Genomic DNA, 23,692 nt, shown 5'->3' with positions numbered 1-23,692 from the left:
ATTAGGTAAAATCCGGGTAGGTGTCCGGGTAGCTGAGTGGTTAGAGCACTAGGCTATCGTACGGAAGGTCGCGGTTCAAATCTCACTGGTGACAGTGGAATTTGTATCGTGATTTGACGTCGGATACCAGTCGACTCAGCTGTGAATGAGTACCTGAGTCAAATCAGGGTAATAATCTCGGGCGAGCGCAATGCTGACCACATTGCCTCCTACAGTCTACTGTGGTGTACCGTTACGGTCTTGAATGAAGTGCTCTAACACACTTCAAGGCCTAGATCCAATATGGATTGTTGCGCCAACGATTATTATTATTAAAATCCGGCATCTGCCGAGATTGTGGGAATTCGGAAATATAATAATCATTAACACGGCATCCAATTGGCACCTCATTCAAGACCGTAACGGTACCCTACAGTACACTGTAGGAGGCAATGTGGTCAACCGTGCACTCCCCTGAGGTTATTACCCTGATTTGACTCAGGTACTCATTCACAGCTGAGTCGACTAGTATCTACCGTCAAGTTACGGTACAAATCTCACTGGTGGCAGTGGGATTTTCCATATGACAGCCTTGTGCTCTAACCACTCAGCTATCCGAACACACTGTGACTGTTATTAGATGGGGAAAAGGTAAAAAGGAAGATGTTATGTCTCTTCCTTTCAATACGACTTCATTGCTTCAGACTCTGAATCAAGCAGTAATTAGCTAATTAATCAAATTGATTCAGACAAACTGTCCATAGAAGAACGATGGAAATCGATCAACATTGTGAAAGTATTAGAAGCATTGATCCTTCATAGAAGAAGAACGCAGAACGAACAAACAATGAACTGACATGACCAAAGGTGATGCAAATGCTTAAAAACTTTCAAATTTGGTGAATGATATCACCCCACTGTGAATACAGGTAGACTAAGTAAAGAGTCAATGGAAGAACAAGTTATCATCCAGAGAAAACAGCCCAGTGATCGCAACTACCATGAAAGAAGATTTCGAAGAGAGCTGTCCACTCCACACGCCAAAGAAGAGTAAAACAACATGTGTGTCAACCGATCTCTAGTCTGATTCAACCGCTGGCTGGAATCGGCGCAAAAAGGCTCAAAACGCTCTAAAGAGGAGAATATGGTCGACTAAATGGTCATCATGGAGGCGCTTTTCCTGAAGTGGATGCTTGTCAAATAACGTAGCGAGCATCTGGGTTATCTACATTTACGTATGTCCCAAGGTGGCATGCAAAGTAGTATCACTTGAACTAGTAAAATATGCGTTTAACTCGTTCAGTAGATGCAAGTTTGCGGGTCCGGATAGAATTATTCCTGCTCTAGGAATAGAGCAAGTGGATGCCCTCGGTCTGCATATTCGGAATATATACCTTGCTTCCGACAAATCAGTCTAACTTCCTTTCTACTAAAAGGATTGGAAAGATTAGTAGATCGGTTCATAAGATCGTTGCATCGTTGCTCACTTACTCAAGGAACTCAAACCCACTAGAATGGCAGTTTTATTGTCCCCTAAGAAGGGACATGAAAACCCTAGTACGGTTTTAAAAATTTGAAGTGCTGGTCTCGGCTATATGCAGTCAATGTAAGGAGGGGAAGAGACAGACCTGCACTTCGTATGCAGCTACCCGGCCTCCTCTGGCCTCAGACGAATGTCAGGTTTTCTTCAACGAAGAGTCTGCGTTTTCTCTGTCTCTGAAGAATGTTATCAACTCAAGACTGTGAACACCGTAGGCAGGAGGCTATTGAATAGGTGATCTCCGGGGAAAGTACAATGGGCCTAACAAAGGCCCCACTGCTGGGACCTGCGGCTTCTCCCACAAATTAAACTATCATTCAATTAATTGTATCTCGCAGGCAGCTTAGGATCAATGAAATGCTTTACCGAGATGATGGTTCAAAAAGATTTCTCGCTCTTGAAGGAATACCCTGCGTTTTACACCGAGAAGGTTTACTGCTAACACAAAATGGTTTAAACCTGAAAAAGCAAAAAGGAAGTAGATTCAGATAGGACTACTGAAGTAAAAAAATTGTCAATGATAGAATAAATTGTGTCCGGATGGCTCAATGCTGACTGCAGCATCCTGCAGTGCACTGTTGTGTACCATTGGAGTTTTGAATGAAGTGGTCTAACCCCAATTCCCTGATCCAAATGGATTGTTGCGCCAACTATTATTATTATAGAATAAATTGTTACTAACAGTGATCGAATGAAATAAAGTGAAAAGCATCGCAACTAACACTGCATTCGTTCTTTCAAAAAGCTTATTAATAGAAAACCACACGAGGAACATAAGGACAGCACTTCTCAGGTCTTTAAATGACTGAATTCGTGCAGTGTATATTCAGTATTTGCATGTATGTGCATATTTAATTATATTGTTGGCAAATGTATTTATTTTATGGTAAAAAATCTTTAAAGCCTTTTCTCAGATAATCAGGGATTAAAATGTATGAGACCTCGCTTGGTGTTTTACGTGGATTCCTCAGAAATAACTGCGGATTGCTTTCGTGTATGAGGTAGGTCACCCCGGATTGGCTTCATTGTTAAAGCTTTTTGATATTACACAATTCCACTGGAATGCCACCAAACCTAAAAAGGCGGATTGATTAACCCTTTTAAAAATAGCTGTCGTAATTTCTAGAAGAATTATTTGAGAAAAATGTTTTATTCAAACATCAAATTATACTAAGTGCGATATTTTTGATATAATCTTAAAATCGCTTGACCCGGTATCGTGGAAAGGTATAGTATGTAGATGAAATATGGGGGGGGGGCTAGTTCTTTAGATTTTGATAACACTACAATCAACATTAATGACAATGAGGGGATAAGAATATCTATTGCGAGGGTATTGAAAACTGGAAACTTTTTTCTGATGTGTACTATGTATCATATAATGACTTACTGATAAATGTGCAAGATATTATATATACCGGAGTGGATGACTCTCGACTCCCATGTGGCATACGTCTTAGATTGCATCCTACACACTTTTTTGAATTAAGATATCAACATCGTCCGCTATACATATATTTCATAGAAATGTAGCAGATTTATGGAAGGAAGAACACTGAAAAGGTCAACTGTCTTCACGGCATATTGTCTTGCTTCGTTGAAAGCTTTCGTCAAGGACACAATTTTCGAATGAAACCCTTTTTAAATATTTGCAGCGTAAATTTTCTGCCTCTAACAATTGTTCAAGCTTAAGAAAATCGTTACATTTAGGATGGGGTGGGCAGAGTAATGCCATCCTCCTTAGTTCATGATGGTCGACGTAGGTTTCGGTGTTTGTAGTTGCCGTTTGTTTCGAATTAGTTTCTGAGTGACAATAAGAATTTTAATTATATACCCCGGCGGGCGAGGGTCAATTGCATCCTTCCGTTTGATATCCTATAACTTTCCGCCGGTTAATTTGCTAAAAGGCAGTTGCAGGCTAGAATGGTTGGTAAGTGTTTCATTTAGTTTGTTTTGATGCGAGCCCAAACAAGCCCTGCTAGCCATCAGTCCACGGGTGTTAAATGCCCTTATAAGCTTAACTGGACCATTGGTAGTTAGATGGAAAGGATTGTAATTATGTCCTGTAGAGTAGTGAAGATCATGGCAGTATTTTATGGCAGTTAGAACAAATGGTTGGGGACGAGGATTGCAAACACGGCTTTTATATTTTCAATGTGGAATTGACCTTAAATAGCAAATGCTAAGAAGGAATTGCATTTGTAAATTAAATTGAGTGAAAAGCCGTTTATAATGCTTGCTCCAATATTAATTTAATTTATTGTAAAGCCTTAGCTGTTACTGTTACATTTGAATACAATATAGTACGAAAAACTAAGAAAAGTTGGTTATAGGGAAGCAGGAGTCAACAATTTTTCAGTATACGAACAAAACCAATTATTCTGATTACATGCATGCATATAATAAAGTGGAATGACGTAGTGCCAAGAAACATTATTTTTCTGACATTTATTGTTCGGTAATATTTCATTTACACTTCTGGTCATACTGAGATAGAGGGTTTGATTGAATGGCGTAATTTGCAATGGAGTTGTCGTCTATCTCAAGCCTAAAATGCAAGACAGTGATGAATGCGTGCGTGCTCAATGAGAGAGCTGTCAAATAAAGTTCATTACACGGGCTTGTATGTAATAACTCCGATCTCCAGTTCAGTCACGAACAGACGTGGCATCTCAGAGGCAACATGAGAACAAACATCATCCGAATCCGAATCCGGTCGGCAGTCATCCACGACGGATAACAAAAAACTTTACCCATTGATATTAATTTCACCGACCGACGTTAGTGGGACGGATAAAATTAGTGTTTTCATATTTTTTATATTTCTCCACAGGTGGAAATCACATCCTCAGGACAACAAAAACAACAAATTGCAGGCAGCAGCAGAAATAGTGGAACCAGGAAGATGTCCGCCAAGAGGGCGAAGACCAGGGACCCCTCTGACGAAGAGGAGGGCCCAAATCCCGGAGACGAGACTCGACCAGAACTGTTTGAAATCATCACTATGCTGAAGGAGTAGATTACAGAATTCCCAGCAGAAATAAAAGGAGAGAGAGAAAAACAGCAGAAAAGAGAAAATCAACAGCAGCTACAACAGCAAACGGAACAACCAACCGAAATGGACGCCATAGCGGGATGTGCGATAATAGAAGGCATCAACAACGAAGCGGCAACATCCGACAATGAGGACGAGGACCAGTTTAACTTCACGTAAAGACGAAAGCCGAAAAGAGTTAACGTTAGTGCCAAAAATGTTAAAAATGTCCGCAGGTTAATCACAGCCCAGCCCCCGCCCAGAAACCCAAAACGCCCAAAATACCGGTAATTGCCGGTTACTCGCTAAACGTCCCACAATTATTAAAGTCTCTCAAGAGCTCAACGATGACTTTAAGGTACTTCCTCAGAAGGTTACACTCGAGAAGATCAGGGCGTTGGAACAAATACAATGTTCCAGCTGCCAGAATTTTGGGCACGTAGTTTAAAATTGCACGATCATCCACGGGTGCATCAGATGCACGCACGTGACGACTGCCCATGCTTCGCAACGGAGGTGCCGCAATGCTGCAACTGCCACAAGGCTGGACATCCTGCCAGCTACAGCGGTTGCCCGGCATACAAAGGTATGCTGGCTCGGGAAGAGGCTGCGAAAGTTCGTAAAATTGATGAGTCACCGTAGACCAAACAGGCAGAAAACGAAATGTTTGGCCAAACCAGGCGTCTCTTACGCCCAAGCGCCCCACCTCCAACAATACCGTCAATCCCAAACGAAGCAGCTGTGTTCCGCGAATTGGTTAGAGCTCAGGTAACACACATGAGCAACGGCAGTTCGCCGCCATCAAGCTCGTTCTTACTCTATGAAGTTAAATATAGTAACTCTTAACTCCGCGACCCTTTCATCTCACGCCCAGCGGGCCACTGCCCAGGTGTTGGTTGATTCTCTGAAAGCAGACATTTGCTGCGTTTCGGAGGCTCATCTTAAAAGCAGGCGTAACGTGAACTTCACCGGATATACACATAGTACCACCCGGGACGACATCAACAGCGGTGCCGCCCTTTTAACAAAAAACTTAACGTCGATGATGATAGCGCATCCCCTTGTCGTAGACCGTTGTTGATGTCGAATGATCTTGAGAGTGATCCTGCTGCTTTTATCTGGCCTCGCACATTGGTCAGGGTCAGCCTAGTCAGTCTTATTAATTTCGTCGGGATACCGAATTCTCTCATGGCCGTGTACAGTTTTGGCTATGCTATCATAGGCGGCTTTAAAGTCGATGAACAGATGGTGCAACTGTTGTCCATATTCCAACAGTTTTTCCATCGCTTGCCGCAGAGAGAAAATCTGATCTGTTGCTGATTTGCCTGGAATGAAGCCTCTTTGGTATGGGCCTAGCAAGATAGAGGAGAATATCTTATAGATGGTACTCAGCAACGTGATACCTCTGTAATTGCTGCACTGTGTGATATCTCCTTTTTTTTTCTCAACATTATGGAGCGTTTTTTCGATAAACGGGAAAAACCATCCAATTTCAAAAATTAGAAGACTGCATGAGCAGGGGAAAACAATCCCACTGGCGACGTTCCTTAGGCCGTGCCAGATACTTAACTCTGACCTAAGCCCCAATACTCCTGTCGACACACCTTGCCTGGTAGGAGTACAAAGAGGTTAAACACTGTAAGAATGTAAAGCGCTATTGACAATTGCATTTGTAAAGGTAGAAATAAGGTAGATGTAAGTAAGTAACTTCAACCTTTTCGCGTCATTAGTGCGGACGCAGTTTGCAAATAGGTTAAGTAATGTTTAATTAAAAACAAGAAAAGGATCGTTGTAAAATTATAAATTTTTTACACAATAAAGTAAATACTGAGAAGGTCGGGTAGGCCAAACAATGTACAGACATCCATTGTAATAATTCTCAGCTTGCTCAGCAACTCCAAGCTACTTGTAAGTTGAAATGTATTAGAAGTAAGTCCCTATTGGGAAAATAAATCAAATGAAAAATGAGTCCGACGTGCAATACGTCATGCAGAAAAGTTCGGAAAAGTGAACTTTTGCGACGCGACAGTTTGTTCACACTTCACGTTATTTGCAGTTTGGCGGTTAGTTTTGAATGCAGTTAATTTGAATCAATTCGTTTTGAGAACTGTCTAAAGATCTATTTGAGGTGTAAGTGTTAATTGTTAATGTCACTTGCATTAGTTCCATCGCTTCCACTTTTAAAATTGAAATTAAGCAGGAGGTATATGCATTCATAGTGGCATTAGTTTTTTGAATTTTATAACAAAAATTATCGGAAGAAACATACGCTAATTGTATAAACTCGAAGATTATGTGCAATGTCGACCTGCGTGCATATTTTATGTTATAAAAATCGTTCAATTAAATGTCTTCTGGCCCAGCGACTATGATTAAGCTTTAAAAGTGAATCTGTCTACTCATGACGCGTGTTGCACTTTTGGTACTGAAAAGCCAGCATTGCTGTCAGGTTGTTATTGACCCTGGCGGGCACTGTTGTGTGGGCATTTCCATGTACTTCTCCCATAAAATAGAACAGAGAGAATATTGGAGCGAAATAGCCTCAGCTGAAGTTAGTATTGTTAGTTGCATTTTCAAATTTTGGAGGATTTAGTACATTAATGCGTCTTACGACATCAAGCTCGGTACCATCGTTTGCAGAAACAATGCCTTCTAGGTATACAAATTTATCAATGCCTTCTATGTTTTGCCCATTTATGCAAATAGGAGGATTGAGATGGAAAGTTAGACTGCATACTTTGGTTTGCCAGTGTTTTTGTTTTCAGTCCAGCATTGCTTGCCTCCTTTTCCAAATGTAGAGCTTTTCTCTTCACTCTGGTCAAGGTCCATGATTAAAAAGCAAGCAGATATCATCAACGTAGTCGAGGTGTTTGAGGAATGATGACATGTGTCCTTCACGTCCTCTCTGAAAAGAAGGTTTCAGTGATAAGGTGCAGCCGTGGTGGACTCAGCTTCGGACTTCCAATTTCCTCAGACTTTTCAGCTCGAGGCAGAACACAATATTTTGTGTGCCCTTCTTGTGTAGAGCATGCATCCGGCATGCATACATTTTCACGCTATTGAAAGCTTTCTCGAAATCGACGAATAATTGGTGGACTAGTGATCTAAACTAGAATGATGCTAATGTGGTCTTTACAGCAGGATCTAGACAGTTTTCGTTCTGCTCTCTGTGGTTCAAATATTCGAGATGTCCCTTGATGCTTTCTTTAACTGTCGCAAGTCAGTTATCCTTTGGAATCTTATCAATCATTCCCTTCTTCCGCTCAATGGGAGATATCTCAGATTCCCGGCATTTATAAATGAGTGGAAATAGCATTTCTACTGAAACTTAAGTAGCTAGACGGAGGAGCTTCGCAGGGAGATCATTAACACCGGCAGTTTTACTCCCTTTGAGTTTGTTATTGTGAGTGATAATTTCGCCTGTATCCGAATGTTACAGGGGCTTGCAGCCAGTGGTGGAACTTTACATTGAGAATTGTGGTGAAGTGCTCTTTTTATCTCCTCAATTGCGTATCATCGTCGATGAGAAGGTTACCCTTAACGTTCCTCAAAGAACCATCGAAAAGCTTACTACCACTAGCAAGTTCTTTCCTGATGTGGAATACAGTGGCGAAATCGCTACTATTGGTGGCAACTTTTGCTTCCCCGCCAGGACAATGGTGGACCTTTTATCACGGAGCATATTACGTTGAAAATACTTTTGGTGGCGGCCCAGTGCTCATCAACATTTCCCAGTGAGTTGTGTTGCATGCGAAGCAAAGCAGTTTTTCCACTGCTGGGCAACATTTCGAAAATTTTGTGATACTCGTATATTAGTATTAACTTTATTTACTCAGAGTTCGGAATGCGAGTTACTTTGTAGACATAAATTTTATACAGGGTGTCCCGTTTATGATGGTACAAATTTTAATGGTGGATATTACCACTTGTCTGAGGAAACTGTCCGTGGAATGAGCATTCTATTTTTTACCGTTACACAGTTATAGTGTTTTTCTAAAATAGTGTCAAAAGCTTGGCTTTCTCAAAAAAGTCATTCCCTGAATCATTTAATCCCAGATATAATACTGTTTTCGAAACTGGAACAATTGGAAAGGTCATCATCGCTTCGGAGATATATATGCTCTCTCACCATTCCTAACTGCCAATATGAAAATATACGGTCCGCGGCTCAACAGTTTCATTATTCGCCCAATAGTTGGGATGCATGGTTCTGTAAGAGGGGGGGCGATTTGAATGAATGGCAGTGCTAAAGTGGGTTTCGTAAAATACATTCTTCTCAGAAACTTTCGAGGTACAATCATGCAACCTGCTGAGGATTTTTTCAATCAATATTTCCGTTTATTGATTTACCATTGATCTGAATATATGATGCCGGGCGCTCATTCTAGTTAAAGAGCTCACCACGAGTCCCATGTCTGTCCGTTTGTCCATCTTTCTTTTTTTGAGGAGGTGGAAATCTTCAAAAGACACTGGGTTGCGCACGCCAACGCGTAGAATTTCTCCCCAATAAAACCACCGACTCTCTTCGAGCCTTCTGTTCGTCTGCCCGTCAGTCCGTCTGTCCGTTCGTGCGTGTTTTTTTTTTTTGAGGAGGTGGAAATCTTCAAAGGACACTGGTCTGGACACACCAGCGTGTGGGATTTTTACCCACTAAAACCACCTCTGACTTCCTCTCGGCCCCGCGGAACCACCATAAGGCATTACATCACGGGCCGGAGTCAGCTCACTCTAGCTTTGTCACCTTTCTTCTATACAGGGTGCACGTGACCGCGTTTTTCTCCTCTTCTCTGCTTTTCGCAGTTTATTTTGGATAGATGCGATCATGCAGTTGGCCACATCCCAATTCTCTTGATGTACTAGCATTTTCGGCACCAGATTTTCTGGTACCAGCACCTCTCCTAGAGTCTCCTCTAGATTCCTCCTTTCTTCCAAAAATCTCGGACAGTGGAAGAATACATGCTCTGGGTCCTCTGGAACTCCATCGCAATTTGGACAGTCGGGTGAGGTCTCCGATTTAAACCTGTGAAGGTATTGGAGATATCCTCCATGTCCCGTGAGAAACTGTGTGAGATTTTAATTAATCTCACCGTGTCGTCTCTCCAACCACTCCTTGATGACAGGAATGAGCCTGTGAGCCCACCGACCATTTCCCGAGCGTTCCCACCGCTCTTGCCATCTATTTATGGATCTCTCCCTCTCAGCGTTCTTCGTCTGCAATAAGGGAGAGATTGACTTCACATGGTATATATTCGCCATCTCATCTGCCAAGATTTCAAGTGGCATCATTCCAGGCAGAGCATAACCTAAGGGTTGTCCTCCTGTAGACTGAATTCATTTTGGTAGCGTTCTCTGACATCTGCAACGCCTCCCTCCAAACTGGGGTTGCATAGAGCAGGTCGAGGTCACCACCTTGGCTATAAGCAACCTAGAGGTATGCCGTGGCCCTCCCATGTTCAGCATCATCCTTGCCAGGGCCATACTAACAGTTGATGATTTTTCGAAAACATACCGCACATGTTGCTTATAGCTGAGCTTCCTGTCTATCACCACCTCCAAGTATTTGATGGTCGGCTTGGAAGTGATGATATGATTTCCGATCCTAATACAGGCATAATTTCTCTTCCGGCGCTTAGTGATGAGGACCGCCTCCGTTTTTTCCTCCGCAAGTGTTAGTCCAGAGCTCTTTAGCCAACTTTTAACAGCACCGATATCCTCGCATGAGTGTAACTCAAAATCTTGGAGATGCTTTGCGACAACAACCAGTGCTATGTCGTCAGCGTAACCCACCACTGTGACTTCCCCCGGAAGGGGAAGATTAAGTACATCGTTGTACATGATGTTCCTCAGTAGTGGGCCCAATACGGAGCCCTGTGGGACACCCGCGGAAACAACGTACTTCTGGGGTCCGTCATCGGTGTCATACCAGAGCCTCCTTTCAGTTAGATAACTATCGACAATTGCGGCGAGATAGGCGGGAATACCAACCTTCGCCAAAGATTTCCGTATTAGATTTCAATTGGCCGAATTGAATGCATTTTTCACATCCAAGGTTACTACCACGCAATATTTGCTGGTACTACTCTTTCCATGAATTGCATCATCGGCCAAGCCAATAATCAATTTTGTGAAATCAATGGTTGATCTGGCTTTACGGATCCCATACTGCCGATCTGATAGGCCGCCTTGGCTCTCAACAACCGGGAGTAATCTATTATAGATTACCCGCTCTAACATTTTCCCCACCGTATCCAGGAGACATATGGGTCGGTATGAGGATGGTTCACCTAGAGGTTTACCAGGCTTAGGCAGAAGTACCAACTTCTGTCGCTTCCATGCCGCTGGAAATATCCCCTCGGACATGCACGCTTCGAAGAACTCAGCGAACATGTCCGGTCTGGATTTCACTGCAAGCTTAAGGGCCTTATTCGGTACTCCGTCCAGGCCCGGCACTTTATTGTCTCCTATTCTACCGCAGATATCCAACAGCTCTGGTGACTAGCGGAATTGCCGTCACATTCAGAGGTGGTTGGAATGTGTCGGCGCTCTCCTCTTGCTGGGGGAATAACCCCTGTATGATTTTTAGCAAGAGGGTGGGACACGTGATCTGCGGAGATGAACGGCCTCTGAATCGCCCCATCACGATTCTGTAGGCACCCCCCTCCCCCGGGTTTATGTCCGCTTCTGAGCAGAGCTCCTTAAAACACTTCCTCTTGCTTGAGTCGTCGTCTCTACGCGACCGTTACCGGGTTTTTGGCGCCTCCCTTTTCGCAGTATGCTCTGTATAGATGCGACCATGAAGTTGATCACATCTTAGTTTTTCTAACATGCTAACATTCTTCGCACCAGATTTTCTGGTACCAGCACCTTTCCTAGAGTCTCCTCTAGGTTCTTCCTTTCTTTCACAAATCTTGGACAGTGAAAGATTACGTGTTCTGGGTCCTCTGGGACTCCATTTCAGTCTGGATAATCGGATGGGGTATTCAATTTAAACCTGTACAGGTATTGGTGGTGATATCCTCCACGCCTCGTGAGAAACTAGGTAAGATTATAATTAATCTCACCGTGCCGTCTCGCCAATCACTCCCTCATGGCAGGGATGAGCCCATTCCGGAGCGATCCCAACTCTCTTGTCATCTATTTAGAAATCTCTCCCTTTCGGGGTTGTTTACCTGCGATAAATAGATAGACTTCGCATTGTATATGGTCGTCATCTCATCTGTCAAGATGCCCATTGACACATCATTCCCGAGATAACGAATGCTGCATTATCTCAGACAGTCTTGAACGCAGAGCACACCCTTGGGGCTATTCTTCTGTAGACTGCACTCAGTTTGTTAGCGTTAAATGTGACCTGCAATGCCTTGCCCTAAACTGGAACTGCATAGAGCAAAATCGAATTTACTGTCCAAGGCATAAGCAATCTGGAAGCATGTCGAGGTGTTCCCACGTTCGGGATCATCTTTGCCAGGGCCACACTTGCAGTGGATGCTTTGTCATAAGCATACTGGACGTGTTGCTTATAGCTGAGCTTCCCCTCTATCATCACTCTCAAATATTTGATGACAGGCTTAGAAGTGATGATATGATTCCCAATTTGAATACGGGCAAAATTTCTTTTACGGCGCTTGATCGTGAGGACCGCTTTCGTTTTTTCCTCCGCAAGTGTCAGACCAGAACTTTCTAGCTAAAACTTAACTACACTGATTGCTTTGCATGAGTATAACTCAGCCTCTTCGAGATACATTGCGACTACAACCAGCGCCATATCGTCACCGTAGCCCACATCTGTGACTTCCCCCGGAACGGGAAGATCGCCGTCAGTGGCATAACAAAGCCTCCGTTCTTGTAAATAACTGTTGACAATAGCTGCGAGATAGGCGGGAATACCAAACTTCGCCAGAGATTCCCGTATTAGGTTCCAATTGGGCGAATTGAATGCATTTCCTACATCCAGGTTCACCACCAAACAATATTTGCTAGTACCCTTTACGCGAATTGCATCTTCGGCCAAGTCAATAACCATTTTGATGGCATCAATGGTTGATTTGGCTTTATAGAACCCATACTGCCGATCTGAAAGGCCTCCCTGGCCCTCAACAACCGGGAGTAATCTATTGTAGATTACTCGCTCTAGCATTTTAGGTTTTATTTGAATAAATCTCATTTTTTTATTGAAATCAGTGCCTTCCTAAATTCCGGGCATTTAGCACTTCCGTCCCTCCTTTCCTTTGCACAATAACATTTGGAGTATGTCTTGCATTCTTTGGCAATATGGTCTTCCTCCGCCCATTTTCTCCATCGATCGAATCGATCAATGCCGCTGGTGCACGTTTTCGCGAAATGACCAAACGGGAGGGACTTGAAGCACCTCTTTAGAGAATTTTTTCTATCTCAAACAGCACACAACCCATCCGATTCGAACTTTCTGGGCCACCAATAACTTCTGCGCTGCGTCCACTGGCAATCGCAATGTCACCATTTGAGTATTGGCGTAGGCTTTCCGCAAACTCACAATCGACTCCTCAGCAAGTTCCTCCAACTTGAACTGTTCCAGGAAATGCAAATTTCTCCTTTGGATGTCACTTCATCGAGATCTTTGCACTGTATATAGACCTCATGTTTTTGAGGCCGTACTGTGACATTCTCCCCAAGTGAGTTCTTAACTTGAGTTCAAAAGCCGTCAGTTTTTTTCAAGCTAAATTTTTTTACCTCAAAAATGAAGACCCCCTTCTGGGTCCTTCCAATCCTGCTGATATTTCCCCCTAGATCTTTTATATTGGGGTCAGTTTTGACCTTTTCCAATATCCCCGCATAGGACAAATTTCCCTTGCTCGAGATCACAATTGTCTCTCGGGGATTTCGCACTTTTGCTTTCTTCTTCGTCTTTTTATTAACTACTTTAGTCCATCCACCGTTTTCATTTTCCTTGGATTTTGCCGATTCGATTGTCGTAGGTCGCACTTGGGGAACCTACTTTCTCTCTTCAGTGTCTTTAGTACCGTTTTTCGGCATTATTTGTATGTGCTTTTTCCTCCTAGGTGCCTGCTGATTCCCCAGAGGATCCACATCCAGTAGTAGCTTAAGTACTGAGGAAGAGAGTAAGTAGCTTTCGAAATACGTGTTTACTAACTATTAAAATATATTGTAGTAGGAGCAAGCTACCTAGTTTTATTTTTATCCACATCTTTTTTCCGCACTCTCCTGTTTGGTGGCAGGATGATTGCAATACGACTAGGTGTGACTTGGGTCACCTGTGTCACCGTTGGGCCAACAGGTTTCAGCTTGTCCTTGGAATTTCTTTCCTCCTGCTGCGATTCGTTTTAGAGCACTCTAATCGCTCTCACCATTTTTTTATGGCTTGGTGCACGTTGTGCTTGTCCTTGATGAACTCGGACAGCTCAATTACTTTTGTACCAAGTTGTGTGAAGGGTAATTTTTTAGGATCAGGGCTTTGTTCTCCGTGGGTCGTAACTGGATTTCTGCTTTTAAATAGTCCTTCAGCTTTGGAATTCATTGGCCTTGCCTCCGTTTTATCTTTTATGATCTTTGGCGTTGGCGGAGATCTCAGGGTCGACGAATTTATACTGAATGGCTATTTTTGTTGATCCTGGAGTGTCCCCTTGAATACGCGCGGTCGGTGTCGTTGCCGTTGCTGGTCAGAATGACCACAATAATTCTATAAGCCTGTATATTATTCCAACGAAAAACCCAATTTCCTTTTCTATTAGAGACATAAACTCCTGCAGCAGGGCCCTGTTCTGTTTATGAGCCATCAATGTAGGTTTATCTCAGTTTTCTCTACGTTTGAGGATGCATTGCAAAAACTAATTCAGTTCTGCCAATAACTTTTCCAATGCTCTACGCTCTCACGTCCGTCAATCGAAGGCCTGTAAATTGCAGTTAGAGCACCGCCGGATATCGGAGGGAGAGAGCTCTACTCTCTGCACTGAAGATAGATATCAACAAAACCGAAGACCTCAGTCTGACTGATCGTTACACGCTTCTCATCTCTATAAATGTGGCGGATAGGTTGGCGTTGAGCAGTTTGTATATTTAAGTAGCATTGTTTCTATTAACTCATTTTTCTGTTGCCAATAAATTGGCATATAACTCCACCTAGAATAGGGGCATTATTTTTGCGTATTGGTTACTGGCTATCGTCATTTAAAGATTATTTTTCTGGTGGTGATCATAATAAGATATGCCTTCTCAAAGGCAAGTCTGCAAATCTTACAATCCATAGACAACAAAGCTACTAATCTACAAGAATCCTAATATTGCTCTAAATGTGGTTTTTACGTTAGAAGTGAAGATGCAGTCATAAATGTTTGATTATTCACCCTGATTGGATTTTGAACTCCCATAAAATAGATGACGCGTAGGTGCCCTAATTAACGTCATTAGTGAACATACCTAGTCCGATCATTCCGGCTCTTGCGAATAGTATGTGTGGTACAACCCTAAATCGATCACGGACATCCTCATTTCGGACGTGATCATGACGTGTTATGCTACTATTCCACGTGAAAATTTCGTCTTCATTACCTTGAGGCGTCGTTTATTGCCGGGCGACAGGGAGAACGACACTGCAGTTAATTTAGGGTCATTGGAGGTTAGTCCGTCAAAAGTATTGTCTAATCGAACGGAGAATTTGTTTTTGATGACATTATCAATCCATCTGTGTAAACATAGGAGATAATGAACTTCACCTTGATGCGGACCAAACAGATTCGTTCATTGATTGACCTGCAGCCAAGTATGTAATACAAATATGCTATCTATAGGCTATGAGGCTTCTTTCACTCTTTGTGTGATTCGTTACTTTAATGCTACTTACTATGGTACTTTTCGGAGGAGCCATTATTATCATTATCCTGTACTCCCCTTCAGCTTCCTTCGCTTTCAGTTTCAGCAATAGAATACCCAGTACTCAGGTTACAATATTCCAATTTGCTTGACCACGACTTCATTTTGCAGGATTAAGGCATCCAACTTTTCTGAGTTCTGCGACTAGATATGAACTCTACTAATTCGTGACTTCAATCTGTTTTTCGAATAAAGCTTCATTTACGTGCACACTATTATTGGCCAATGAAAAAGTACTTCATAACCTAATAACCAACTTACATTATTTTGTCGGGATTATTATGTGCTCATGTTTCTGCTAATGACAGTATTCGCGTCTAAAGAAAGTATTCTAAAGCATTTTCTTGCTACACGCCTGGAATCCAACAGAATTTTCCTTACCTTAAAAGGTGGATTCTTGGAGAACTTCCGAAACATTCGCCGTACGCTTGATGGACATGCCAAATAACAGGGAACTGAAATGCCCGGAATTTTCGAAAATATTGGTAAAATCTTTATTGGATATAATGAAGTAACCACTAAACATTCTTAAATTAATTCCTTAAGTTACAATAAAGACAACCAATTCACAATCCTCCAACCCTTGTCCTTTGTCCGCCATTGCTTCGCTCGTAGATTCCTTTTGTTTTCGTCCGTTTCCAAGATACAATTGCTTCTTAATAAAACTCCTGCTTGCGTCTGCCAGGGCATGATTTACATCTTGCTCAAATGTGTATTTGACAAGTTATTGTCCATTCCTTGTGGTTTAGAATCCTTAAAACTGCTTCGTCCGGGGCCACACTATCAGTCTTGTCGGGCACATTAAAGTGCGGGCAGCAAGTGCCGCTGTCAAGGATATTCCGAGATGATAGAGAACATTCCTGCTGCCTGTCTGTCCTTTACTTTTCCGTTTGCTGTCCGAGAATGTCTTTGACCACAAGAAGAAACTCGGATATAAAGAAGTTGATGCTGAAGAAGATAAATCTATTGTGAAGGAAGAGATGGGAGAAATTTGTTAAAAAAGAGTGACATGTAGTTTAAGATAAAATGCTGTTGGTGGTGAGGATAGTTTGGTGGGTTAAGGACACTAAAATGCAAATTGGTGCAAGCTCTGATATGAAGGTGACGTGATAATTGATTTCATAAATACGTCTGCGAGATAATGCTCCAAGAAAGTAATGGACAAATGTTTGCCGAATTGCAAACAGCGATAGTGGTAAGTTGAAGGATTACCTTCACGCAAACTTATTAAAAAGTTAAATTCGAAGAAACACTGTAAATCCATGACGAATTGTAGGTAACATCATTCCTATCTAGTTGGTACTTTCTCCATAAACGTTTTTCCCATGAGGATTAAAAGAAATTTATTACAAATATTATAAAATCGAACTGCATATGTAGAACTTTGCTGTTTATGGTTACATATGCGTTTAAAGTTTAAATTTCGAAGAAAATTATACGAAAGAGTGTTGGCTTGGCTCGATTCAATCTTAGTGATGGTTTTATTCCGGTTCGGCGCTCCGTTGAATTTTGATATGGCTATTATTGTTGTAAAGATATGTCTCGCAAAAGGAAGAATACTACCGGACCTTTTGCACCTATAACCGCCACAGCGATAAGGGTGCCACCATTCTGATAGTTCTGTTTCTGGTTCCTGCAACTAGAGGTCCAAGCTCGCGGGCCAGGATGAGGAGTCAGTCGGATTCGTTGTCGATTTACTCGGCGAGCGCTTATACGTTCGACTCAAGGAGCAGCTCATGAGCCTGTCAATAAGTGAGACAGCAAAGCTTAATCACTTATTGACGGACTTGACGCTTGAAGGCCGTACTCTCAACCAACTGCTGTGTGAAATGAAGCAGCTGGGCGGGAACAAGATCGCCATGAAACCACTGATCCCGGACCGGTACCTCATTTGAGATTGTGCCCATTACTTAGGAACCTACCATGTTTCTCAATCTTGGATCTTGCCGGGGAATACTGCCAAATCCCTGTAGCACCAGAAGATATTCCAAAGACAGACATTCTAGACACCTTTCGCACTATTTGAGTTCACACGGATAACTTTTAGCATGTCTAATGTGGCGCAACCCTTTTCATAGATTGATCCACTCTGTGGAATTTGAACTTTTGTTTTGTCTACTTGTCTCCTCCATCGATTCCGAGCATTCGGCACCTCTCGAGTGCAGTTTTCGACGTTTTCTTGACCAGGACCTGGTTTTCAACTTCGAAAAATTCAAATTCCTCCAGCCGCAGGTGAAATTTCTAGGGCATTTCATCACCCTTGGCGACCCAGAGAAGGGCGTTGCCTAAAACGGTGAAAATTCACAGAAGTTTCCGATCATTACGAGCCTTTTCTTAACGCCTTCCTGTCTACGCCTAAAACCCAGGAATTGCGCACGGTTGTGTAGTGCAGAAGACATCCAGGTGTTTGAGGCACGCCTAGCCGTAAAACTCGATGCCTCAGATATCGCAGTAGGCATTACTTTTCGTCAGATGGTAAACCAAAGGTCTGTTCCAAATCTCAGGGATCAATATTCCAGCGCAATTGCCACAGATCAGAAGGATGACGCAGTTCAGAGCCTGCAGCCGGACTCCAAATACACTTTCAAGGAGTTCCCTATCTTACTCTCTTTTTGAAGCTTAGAAAGCTCCTTGTCTTCAAACGTCATTGGAGAACTGCCTACGCTCTGCAAAACGTTAGCATCGGACGCTATTATCATGGCACACGACGATCCGCCCTGGTCGCAGATATTGCCTTTCGTTTTGTTTAGCCTCCGTACATCGGTCCTGATGATCTGGTGTACGGGAGGGAAGAAAGATGATTTTGAAGAGACTGTATGATCCAGTATTTTCGACGATACTACAAAGGTCATCGACCACGTCCAGAAAAGACGTAAGATCAGGCTAACTGTGGAATCGGGAAATGGATGGATAAACTGAAAGGATTGAAAACTCTATTGGCTGCTGCGAGTGATGGCAGGCGTGACGCGCTTGAACATCGACACCGAGCGAAATGACAAGAAGGTCATTGTAGTGTGCACTGTCGCACGTTAATCGTTTAAGAAGTGTATACCCCATCACGAAAGAGCTAGCATGTGGTCAAAAATATTTTGGTGGACCCATGAAGACCTTTAACAGCCAACACCTCATCCGCGATGACAGTTATTCGTCAGAGGTGGAAGGAACACTTTACTAAGGTTCTTAGCTTATCATATGCAGTGAAGTTCCGTCTCTTGTGGATAAATTGGCTAGTCACCGCAATATGCAGATACGGATCGTTCCTCCAAACAGAAGATAAATCATCTCGGCCATTAAAGCACTCAAGTGAAATAAAACCGCTGCGTTAGACCCGTAGAGTTATTTATCGCTGCACATGCAGTTATTGCAGATTTGCCACTCGTACGGAATCCAAGACGTTTCCCAGAGAGTGGAAGAAAGGGGTGATCGTTAAGATTCCAGAGAAGGGCACCCGTTTTGAATATGGAGGAGTATCTGCATGCTCCCTGCCGCCACAAAGATAATAGCTAAAATAATCCTGGAAGGCGTCAAAGAAATCGAACCGCGAGCGATGGCGAGTAGGTATGGTTGACGCGCTCCAGTACTGTATTATATTATTAATTTGAGCTATGAAATATAGCTCGTGAACAATGTGCTACCGTTGCTGGTTCACTGAAATGTGCTTCAGCTTGACCCACGACTTCGTCCTCTGTTCTTTGCCATGTATATTACTTCAAGATCGACCACGCATAATTTTATAATGACGGAATATTTGGGCCATGACCAACAACCATTGAAGTTATTCGAAGGTGACTTAGACGGTAGTGCGACCTCAAGAGCTTAAATAGAAATTAACCCGTCCCTTTGACGCTTGCACGGAGTTGGAGTTGCGTACAATTTTTTTTTTCATAGAATACAGTCATGTGTGGTATCAAATGAAAGGGTTCGATTAGTACTTTTTGAAACTAATCTTATTTCTGATATTAGGTGAAATATAGGGGAGTAGGAGTTTAAAATGTGTGCCCCGAAAAGTGAAAAAGGTTTCGTTCTAAGAACCTATCTGACAGGCAAATCTGAAAAATTCACAATGGTGCATCTATATGAAATCTAGGCCTCAAAGTACATCCCATTTGCATGCCTGCTCAAATAAAGAGAAGAGTAACGAAATTTACCCGAAAACCCTCCTTAATTTCATACTAAAAGTGCAAGATTTGATATTGATATAAGGGATAATATAAGGCATAAGTTTGGTAAGTTTGAATGAAATCTACCTACTACTAGCAAGTTATAGGAGGCCAAACTATTCATTTCACGAAAATTTATGGCACTCTAAGACTTGTATGACGTCATCAACATATAAAGTGAACTCATAATAATGGCGGGGTCTTTGGGAACATTTTAGTTTTCTTTTTTAGCTTTTTTGGCTATTTGTATGTATATCAGTATGAATTACTCGAGGCAGCCATGTATGTGCTAGTTAGGTTTGCGGGTAGTGTCCAATAGGATAGACATATGTGACGTTAGTACCAGTGGGATTTACTTTAAGTATATGTATGTTTGCTTTGTGTACGGAGTGAAGTGGGAATGCGTGAAGATGCGTTAGATAAATTTCGATGGGCAACGTTTGTTATGTAGGATTAGCATGTTTTTGATATGTATGTACATATCTATATCTGGAGTTTATTAATAAAGAAATATTTGGCATTTTTAGCTATGTACGGCTGGGAAACCGTGCATAGAGAGTTCTTCACATAAGATGAACACAAAACCTTTAATCCCGAAGCGCTCAGCTTGCGGGGCGAAGTGAAGGGGAAATGGAGTGTTAAGACCAAAGACTTTACTCGATTTTATAGCATTCAAAAAGCAAGTTAGTTAACGATTAACGGAAACCATATGATTGCGAGTTAATCGCCGCAAAGGTCAGTTACCCGTGGGCGATATCAGGCGATCAGAAGACAAAAGTGGTAATGGATGAGTCACACATTAAGGAGAGGCAACAATTCCATTGCATTGGTACCTGCTCTCCCAAGAGGCCCGATGAGTGGGTCTTCCCAAGAAGGCGCAGAACAGTAGAGGAAGCGTAGTTGATGCGTTATGCCCAACCGAAGGGTGAATGGCATATTTCCTTCTAAGCTCCCAGGGTCAACTTATGGTAACATGAAGGTATCATGTAGCAAAGCGCATTGCCATTGGTCAGCAATTTGCAAAATACTACTTTTCCTGTTTCATGACGAATTTGTTTTCTTTGCATGATTCAATTTAAAATTTGCATGACTAAATTTATTTGACTTTTTGCTTTATTTTCACATTGCCCGTTTCACGCACAATCTAGAAAATCCACTGCTCTGTTATCACATGGTGGTCGGCCCATCAAATCAAATGGTTTGAAATCACTCAAAAGGGAGGTTGGAGGTTCGCTACAGAAGAAAGCGGAAGCCGGCATTGTTGAAGACAACAATGTTGTCTCCGTGTTTCTAGATAAGTGTACCGCAGGACAAAAATGGTCTATTTATTTCAAATAATTTAATCGCTAGAAACACCGCATGATTTCCCTTAGATTAGAGTACTTTGACCTCTCTCGGGTGCCAAGCTTAAAAGGGGTAGTAACTCTGGCCGCGTTATAGCTTAATTTAATGAGATGCATCCTCCACAGATTGAATGTAATGGTTAACCCTACTTTCTGGCCGCAAAACGTATTCACCAAGGCGAACAAAGGCATCGAACATGCCACTTACCTAATTGATTAATGCAACTGATCACTTTTACACTATTTGGTTGTTTCAAATGGTATAGGTCTATAATTTGCCTGCGTTGGCGCAGCAACATTCTGTCATCTGTACAAGAAAAATCTGGCCTGATGGTAAAATATTAAGCTCCGGGCTCCCGGCAACTTGTAACCCCACCTACCATCGGCATATTTCTGAACAAGGAGAAATCTTCAAATGGTTGTTCATCCAATTCTTCCCCACCTTTTTCTGAAATTCCTCATTCCTATTATTTCTACATTTTATGAATCGCGTCCTTTAAAACTGTTTGAATCCTATTCGTTGCCCTTGGTCTATGGTGGTGCTTCACGTAAATACTGCCCACCATCACTTTCCCACTCTTTTGATGGATAAACTTCATCATATTTGACTTCTTTTGAAAACCTACTTTGTTGACATATTCAAACGTTCCTCCAGTAGCCTTCCATGTCTGACTAATAATCCGCTTTTGGTTTCCCCAGCTTAGGACATATTGCTTTGAATCGTGATACATTTTATCATCTGATGATCAGTGTGTGTATACTCTTCGCTGATATGCCATTTTAGATGTTTAACCAGCGAGTCGGAATTTTTTGCATCAAATATACTAGAATCTAGATTCTAGCTTTGACATTGGTTGCGATTTACGGGAGTCGGGAGTCGAATCCTCCAAGTTACCCTGAAAAGCTTGAAAAAATCATAATGATACCCCTTCATAACATCTAGCTGTGAAAATAGCTCCCTCCTCAATATCTTCCCAAATAAAGCTAATAATAAGTTATTCTATTATCTGTCCGGGTGTCTGTTCTGACTTTGGCTATTGTACTATTATTCGAATAGGATCGTGGATTATGCTTATGCTCCTTGTTCAGGTTGGGGGATTAAATTAGGTAAGACGATAGAAAAATCTAACGGAAGTAAGCGTGAGTTCGATGTCGGATCAACGCTTACAACAACCGCAAAGGACGTCCTCATTACTTGGGACCTTGCTTAGAACAGGAAATTCCACTTCAGAAAGAAGGACGTTTTAGTAGTACAGCACTACGCACCAACGGAGACTTTCGATCCAGTCAGGAAGAACGCTCTCCATGAGCAAGTGATACATTCATGCAAGGCTTCATAAAGGTGATACTACGATCGTGATCGGTTTCCCGGATATATGATGAGGAAACATGCAATCGCAAGGGCAATGGTGATAGGTTTCTAGATTTCTGCTGTTTCAACCGCCGCATCAATGGTGTCAAATTTCACCACAGGGCCTTTCATATAATTAGTTTGGCTTGAACTGACCGACGACGGACGAGTAATTATTAGGTTGTTGTACATGAAATGGCCGATTTGGTACTACAATTTGAAACGACTATAAAGATTACAAAAATTTATTTAATTAATCAAAATAGGTGCCAGTCGATTTAAAACACTTTTCCCAGCGAGATACAAGAGCATGTATGCCATTTTCGTAGAAGTCCAATTTTCAGGGGTTGATAAACTCGTTGAAGGCAATTTTGATGACATCTTCTTTCTTCAGTTGTTATTCCGCCAAAAAATGATCCAAATGTTTCAAAAAGTGGTAATCGGTTGGCGAAAGGTCCGGTGAATAAGATGAATGAGGCAGAGTCTCATACTGAAATTCGTTCAACTTTTGAACCATTGTTCTGGATTCATGAGGTCGTGCATTGTCGTAAAGGAGTATCACATCATCTCTGTTGACCAATCTCGGCCGTTGAATACTAAATTTTTGGTGCATTTCCTCGTGTTTGGCATAGTATTTCTGTGCAATTATCGTTTCTCCAGGTGTCAAGAAAGAATAGTGGATAACTCCAGCTGTAGACCACCAAACAGTCACCATTACCTTCTTTGAATGGAGGCTCGGTTTCGGCATATGCTTCGGTGGTTCGACAGCAGCTAGCCATTTTCCTGATCGACGACGATTGTCGTATAATATCCACTTTTCATCACATGTCACTATTCTGTGCAAAAAGGGATCGCTTCTGTTGCCGGAGAGTAAAGAACTGCAAATTTCCATTCGAAGCGTCATGTTTTGCTCCGTAAGGGATTGCGGAACCCATTTGTTGAGCTTTTTCACCTTTCCAAGTTGTTGCAAGTGCCGGGAAACTGTCGAATAGTGTAGGCGCAGTTTCTCTGCAATGTCTCTCACAGACTGACGTATGTTGCATTCGAGTGGCAAACGCACCTAGTCGTTATCAATCGATGGTCCTGGATGTCCACGTGGTTCACTTTGAGGGTTTACGCCACTTGAGCGGAATTTTTCGAACCACCGCCGTGTGGTTCGTTCGCTTACCGTATCAGCTCCAAATGCTCTGTTAATGTTACTGGTCGCCTCCACCGCTTTATGACCGAGTTTGAACTCATACAAAAAAAGTATACGTTCTTGGCTCTTTTCCATCCTTTTTTCCTCTTTATTGACTGTTATCCCAACGATGGTCAAAACTGAAATGACTCCTTGATTAAATGTAGGAGTATTTATACTTCATTATCCGACACCAACAGCGTCAACTGGTGGTGGTTTGATACAGCAAAATCGCAAATAAC

General features: G+C 42.3%; 1 protein-coding gene across 1 annotated transcript in view; it reads right to left on the bottom strand.

Moving 5' to 3' along the window:
- Positions 1-15,941: 15,941 nt before the first annotated feature.
- The window catches only part of LOC119661409, a 178,333-nt gene continuing 170,582 nt past the window's right edge, over positions 15,942-23,692 (bottom strand). The window contains exon 7 of the mRNA XM_038070743.1: positions 15,942-16,382. Coding sequence (XP_037926671.1) covers positions 16,174-16,382 — 209 coding nt within the window. The 3' untranslated portion in view covers positions 15,942-16,173. The remainder of the gene's footprint in view (positions 16,383-23,692) is intronic.

Source organism: Hermetia illucens, chromosome 1 (assembly GCF_905115235.1).
Source record: "Hermetia illucens chromosome 1, iHerIll2.2.curated.20191125, whole genome shotgun sequence".
Lineage (NCBI taxonomy): Eukaryota > Metazoa > Arthropoda > Insecta > Diptera > Stratiomyidae > Hermetia > Hermetia illucens.
This window is presented reverse-complemented; position numbering and strand designations above follow the sequence as displayed.